Here is a 6,516-nt window from a genome sequence, read left to right as displayed (position 1 = left end):
CTTCTAATTATTTAACAGTTATTTAAGTGTAAATATTGAATAGCGAAGCTCAAAGCAGTCGGGTTACACCGCAGAAAGACAGACTACTGACGGAAAATAAGTTTATTTAATTGTTTACTGTGGAACTGAAATATGTCGATATAGTAATAGTAATCCAAACAAATCTGTGCATAAACTCGTGACTCATAAAGTGATTCCCCTTTTTGCCCGTTGTCCGGTTCTGTGGTCCGGTCAGCCGGACCACGGGAAAAAAAATTTTCTGTAGTAAAGTTGGTCGGACTACGGAAGAATAAGTTTATTCCGTAGTCTGGTTGACCGGACTATAGAAGATCTAGTTTAAACTTTTTATCGAGTTGTTTTTTTGTTTAAAATATTGTACTTAATTATTTTTTTATTCTTGATACTGCGCGACTTCGATTTTACCGCTTGTGACAACATTCATTATTGCTTACAAAATAAGCTGTCAACATCATGTCAGTATTAGGGGTGCAAAGAAAACTAGTTGTGCCCATCAAGCAGTGACCTTGCAAGATAAGCTAAGTCCACAAGGGACCCACCACACCGACCGTGAGCAAACACACAGACACGTCACGGTGCAGTGGTCGGCACACCGCGGGCCGAGACTAGCGGAAACAACGAGTGTGGGACCTCCTCAAAAATTTCCTTTTATAAAACTTTATCAAAAATGACCCTCCGAGAGTGCGCGCGCCCGCCGCGGCACGGTAAGCCGCTACGTAACTGATAGCGTATCAATGTTATCAGCCGAAAATCGAAATGTGCCGATATATTGTTAGTTTCTGGTCAGTTCCACAGTTCAGTGTCAGTCGTCTAAGGAGTCCGTTCAAAATGCGTACGACATTTGTTATTTTTTTATGATATTTGTCGAACTGAACGGACATTGAGTGGAGTTATTAGTTTTAACTTGTGTCTGTATGTGTGTGATTCGTGTGTACGATTATTGTCACAGAAGGGTGGTTGGCTGGTTGTATTCCATCACAATACTTATCTTGGCCTTCCTCATCCAGCCATTACCAGAAAGCACCTTCTCAGTCCAGCTGTTTTCCCTAGCTGTCTGCTGAAACAAGAAAATTGAAAGTTCCAGCAGACGCCTGCTGCTACTGTGATGACAAGAACAACAGTATTCAAATGAGAGAGACCAATAGTGACGTATTAAGCAACACCTCCGGCATCATGCATCTGTAGCTATCACCGAGTGCCGTTAATCTGACTGGCAAATCCTTTCACCACAGCAACTAACACTCACCCACCAGCACTAGCGGTTATTACTCCAGAGCCGTCAGTGCCTGCCACCGATCAGACTGGCGACATATTTGACACTCACATCGCGCAGTATCAAGAAATAGCGCGACGGAGAACTTTTGTCATATGTTAAGTGCGCCCCGTGCTAGCCCTTCGGGCCCAGCTCCTTGTCACCAGCTCGCTCAGAAGTCCTATATTCCAGGCTGGCGCCGCAAGCTGGCCCCGCTGCTGGGCTCGCTGCTGGCGGCGGGAGCCGTGCTGCTGCTGCACCGCGCGCTGCTGACCGCGCAGCGAGTGCACACGCAGCTGCAGTCTTACAGAGTCAATAGGAACTTGAGCGCCTATAGCGATCTCATGTGAGTACGAGTTCTTCCTTATACTGGCAGTTTCAATAACTCTAAAAAATAACAGTGTTGCTTAGAAATTGATTGCAAGAAGATTTCTTCCTCTATCTACAGGTTGTTGCAAAAGGGTATAACGTTAATTACGGGGATCATTCTGAATAAATGCTATTCTATGAATGTAGGTCGATATGACTCTCAGACTCCCGAGTCACCCCCTTTCGACTTACTATACTATACCTGTATCTGGATTCTGGTGTATTATTCTGAATGCATGTCAATATTTAATGTATTTGACCACTTGTTTACGAACAGGTACATACCTAAAATCATAATAATAATAATTCACTCCATCGATACTCGACCACCTGCCATCATTGGCCTCGTGCAATGTTATGGACTGTGTATATTTGTGTTTGAGATAACAACCACGAAGATAAACGTCTCTTCCTATCTGTTGAAAGACAAATACCGATGTGTCCAAGTGGGAACTGAACGATAAGTTCAGTGGAAGTTGCTATAAGTTTCCGGAACTTCGGTTTAATTGCTTAACGGTTAATCTTGCCATACTTCCTGATGTTTATCAACTTCTCATTAGGACATCAGACGTTTTTATATAAGGCGTTCATACAAGTAGTAATTTCTGCTATTGCTGGCATACTAGGTACTTGCAATACAATCACAACTTAAGGATCATTCAACTATTAATAAAAGCCAAAGTAGGTACTTATGAGAGTAACGGCCCATTTCAATAGGAAAGAAAGAAATGTACATCTACAATTTAATTATTTCATTAACGACTACTAAATTTCCTATCCAAATAAATCCTTGCGATTACTTTAAAAGATCTACCATGTAAATCAAGGAGATGTAATTGAGGTTCCTACTATTCCATTTATAAATAACTTTATGTCAAGCTTCAATTCAGTCAGGTGAATTCCTTAAGGGCTGCGTTCCCAGTAGGCAAACTTTCACTCTCCACTAGAATCTCGCGGAACGCCTTAAATTACGTAGTACTAGCAAACATTGAATACTCGGCAGTCGCTAACTCAGTCGACGGCAAATTGTTGGCCTATATACTGGTCTCTCTCTCTCCGCTCTATTTCCACTAAGGTATACTTCATCCACAGCCAAGAGCCGCTGATCCAGCCCCGTTCCCTGGTCTCTCTCTGCTCTGGCTTCGCCCCGGATGGCGTGGTGGCGCTGGTGACCAGCTCGCCGGCCCGGGCCGCGCGGCGCCGCATCATCCGGGACACGTGGGCAAGCGCCGTGCCCACCTTCTTCTTCCTCGGCTTGGACGGCAGCAAGGATGAGCTGGTAAGATGGGAATTATGCATGTTGGAGGGGTTAAGGGTTACGGACGGGTTTTAGAGTGATTTAATATGATAAAAGGTAGGTACAGGGTACATAGAGGTAGAGTACCTGACTGCACAAAATAATCTCATGGGGTTATAATTATAATGGATAGATAGTTAGGATACTCTTTATTAAGAGTTTGTCATAGGGTGAAAAACGTAAACTTTCATACTTTACAAGAACGATAAAAACAAACAAATAATATGTTTCTTATCTGTGTTCTAACTACGTATTTTTTTAAAAATTTAGATTTAGGTATACAATAAAACAGCTCCGTTGCATACTTTTACATTTTTACTATACCAATGTAGGTCTTACCATAAAAGTGGTCCAGAATGACACTCTGAAGCACCGCCTTTTGACTCACTCTCTAACTTTGTCAACACTCTGTATACGTACACCGTACATAAGAAACATTGCTGAATCAATGTTGACGCGACGTAATAATGACGTCACCAGAACGTGAAAAGTACAAACATCTGTACTTTGACGTTCTATGACGCGTCAGTAGTGGAAATGAAGATACTTCGTCCACTTTCCCACTTCGTCTACTTTCCCATTTCGCCTACTTTCCGACTTTGTCTACTTCTCTACTCGTCTACTTTCCCATTTCGTCCACTTTCAAACTTCGTCCACTTTCTCATTTCATCCACTTTCCCACTTCGTCCACTTTTCCACTTCGTTCACTTTCCCACTTCGTCTACTTTCCCACATCGTCCACTTGCCTACTTTGACTCGGAAAGTTCAATTTCTGGTCCTAAAGAAAATAGGACAAAGCCCGGTTTCCACCAAAGCTGAGAGGAGAGGAGATGTGTTTTGAATAACCATTCAGATTTCGTTATTTCCACATCTCTCCGCATAGCTTCGGTGGAAATGGATCAAGCGAAGAAAAATGAGATATATTGATACGAGCAGTTGCCGTCGAGCTTCGCCTGAAAAAAAATCCCGTGGACGACTCCCGAACCGAAAAAATATTTTGTTTATTATTTAGTGCGTAAATACAAAATGTAATGTTATCTTCCAAAATAACGAACTTCATACAAAGTTTCAACCCCTATTTTATCCACTCACAGGTCGAAATTTCTTAAAAGCTAGAATAAAATGCTTTATTATTTCTTATCAAGTGATTTAGCCTATGTATTAATCCAGGGTGTCAGCTAACGCCATGTCAAATTTCTTTAAAATCGGTTCAGCCTTTTTGGCGTGAAGAAGTAACAAACATACACACACACACATACTCACTATTACTTTTTTAAAAAAAACATATACTTATCATTTAGTTCGAAAATAAAAAGCATGGGGCACAAGTCAAGACGAGACGTGACAATTTTCTTGCATCACGCGGCCCCGAGACAGCACCCTTCGGATAACTTCTGTCACGTCTTGACGTGGTCGTCTTGCGCCCCGTTTAGCCCTTCAGCTCTCAAAATTTTGACTTCAAACAGAGTGGACGAGGTAGGAAAGTGGACTATTTGGGAAAATGGACCAAGTGGGAAAGTGGACGATTTTGGGAAAGTGGACGAAGTGGGAAAGTGGACGAAGTACTAAAGTAGACGAAGTGGGAAAGTGGACGAAGTAGGAAGTCGACGAGGTGGGACCAATAGGTGGACGAAATTGGAAAGTTGACGAAATGGGAAAGTAGTCAAAATAGGAAAGTAGACCAGGTGCCCCTGAAGGAAATGAAATGATAAATGATGTGAATGGAGTCTCATTCCACGCCCCCATTCACAACCCATCCCTGTTCCAGGCAGACATCTACTACGAGTCCAAGCTGCACAACGACATGGTGGTGTTCGAGTTCGTGGACACGTACCAGAACCTCACGCTGAAGACGGCGGCCATGTTGCAGTGGGGGCAGCGGGCCCTGAGGCGGTGGGCGGAGCGGTGTGACGGCGCGCGCTTCGTGTTAAAGACCGATGATGATATCACGGTCAACCCGTGGCGGTTGAGGGATGTGGCAAGAGAGCACGCGAATGACGCTTTAGTTGGTGGGTTTGGTTACTGAATAGTGGAACTAGATTTTCTGTGGTTTTCGAGTCAACTATCTCGAACGTCGTAAAACGATATAAAAACAATTTCTGCCGTGCCGTGCTTGCTGCCGAGATTGGAATCATACCTTTACTTTAATGACGTCTCTGAGTACGGCAGTTAATCAATTACAATTTCTACTACTATCACTTCCGTATGTATGTTCTAATCCAGGCTATATCTTCGAAGACACGGCTCCGCACCGAAGCCCCTTCAGCAAATACTTCATACCGCACTGGCTCTACCTTGAAGACAACTACCCGGAATATCTGTCCGGGACCGGATACCTCATCAATGGTTAGTATTTATTGATGGCATACAGACAGAGTAATTCTTCTTCCTCTTATTGAGTCTGTGACTAAAACTGGCTATAGGTTGAATTGAATTGAATTGACGCTGGTCTCCCGGATCACGATGAGAAAATCACGATGTCATACAATGCACATAAATAATAATGTGACTGGAGTACCTAAAATAACGCTTATATTTCAGGAGAATATCTGCCAAAGATTGTCGAGGCTTCATATAAAGTTCCACTTATAAACATAGAAGATGTTTACTTCACATACTTAGTGGCGGTGAAGGCGCTAGGGTTGCCACTGTCTCACGATGACCGGCTGAGCCCCTTCCAGCCCGTGGTCCCGCTGGCTTGCGCCTACTGGGACTTCGCCTCCATGCACAGCATGACCCCGGCCACCATCGCCAGCGCCTGGGCCAAGATACAAACCTTGGGCGAAGCCAACGACTCAGGCCTGCCCGTTTGTGAAACGTACAGACAGAACTTTAGATACTTTTCCAGTTTTTACTTTTTACACAGATGAGGATGGTGGGTTTGTTTAACAGTTTCGTAACTTATTTTAAGACATAAGTAAGACATGGAGGTCTTATCGCTGAATTTGTAATGATTAGTGTCGTCAAACAGCGTATTTTACATGGAAATATATATTGTATACCTACTATGTAGATAACAAATTTAAGATTGATAGATAGCTATTATTGTGTGTTGAAATTAAGTATAAATTATTAGTGTTTGTAGTATGTCTGCCTCCAAGCAGCGGTTATAACTAGTTAAGTATTATGTTTTCACAGTTGTCTGATTTATTTGTGTAGGTTTTTATAATATTTATGTAAGTAGTATTTATATATGTATATATGTATTATTATATGTAGGGACATGTATAAAATCATATATATATATATATATACTATTGTACTATAGTTATGCATATTTTGTAGGTAGGTTTAAGGCTAATTTGTTAATATTTTATTGTGCTATTAATTGATTGAAAGCGTTAATGTCCTCTTCTCCCAACCTAACAAGGGTTGGCTGGAAGAATTTGCTTTTTGACATTAAGCCCGCCTTTGTACATTGTTAGTTTTCTTTAATGTTCTTCACCTTTTATTAAATGTAACTTTATAATGTACAATAAAGTGTTTATAAATAAATAAATAAGTAAATAACTTAAATATAAGCTATTTATTTATATTAACAACTGTTTATATTTTTTGATATGTAAATATAAATTTAAGG

The 6,516-nt window shown here is 41.6% G+C and overlaps 1 protein-coding gene across 3 annotated transcripts; it reads left to right on the top strand.

Annotated features, from left to right (window-relative positions):
- Positions 1-574: 574 nt before the first annotated feature.
- On the top strand, positions 575-6,210 carry LOC119693104 (beta-1,3-galactosyltransferase 5). Of its 3 annotated transcripts, none has more exons than XM_048628827.1 (6): positions 575-722; positions 1,463-1,616; positions 2,732-2,918; positions 4,705-4,945; positions 5,160-5,282; positions 5,478-6,205. In XM_048628827.1, exons 1-6 carry the CDS (start codon positions 686-688, stop codon positions 5,804-5,806), a joined length of 1,071 nt encoding a protein of 356 aa, XP_048484784.1. In that variant the 5' UTR covers positions 575-685; the 3' UTR covers positions 5,807-6,205. The 3 variants fall into 3 exon arrangements, with proteins under 3 accessions (XP_048484784.1, XP_048484783.1, XP_048484782.1); XM_048628826.1 differs by having other exon boundaries at positions 712-850; positions 5,175-5,282; positions 5,478-6,210; XM_048628825.1 differs by having other exon boundaries at positions 712-850.
- The last annotated feature ends 306 nt before the right edge of the window (positions 6,211-6,516 follow it).

The sequence above is a fragment of the Plutella xylostella genome, chromosome 21 (assembly GCF_932276165.1).
Source record: "Plutella xylostella chromosome 21, ilPluXylo3.1, whole genome shotgun sequence".
Taxonomy (NCBI): domain Eukaryota; kingdom Metazoa; phylum Arthropoda; class Insecta; order Lepidoptera; family Plutellidae; genus Plutella; species Plutella xylostella.
This window is presented reverse-complemented; position numbering and strand designations above follow the sequence as displayed.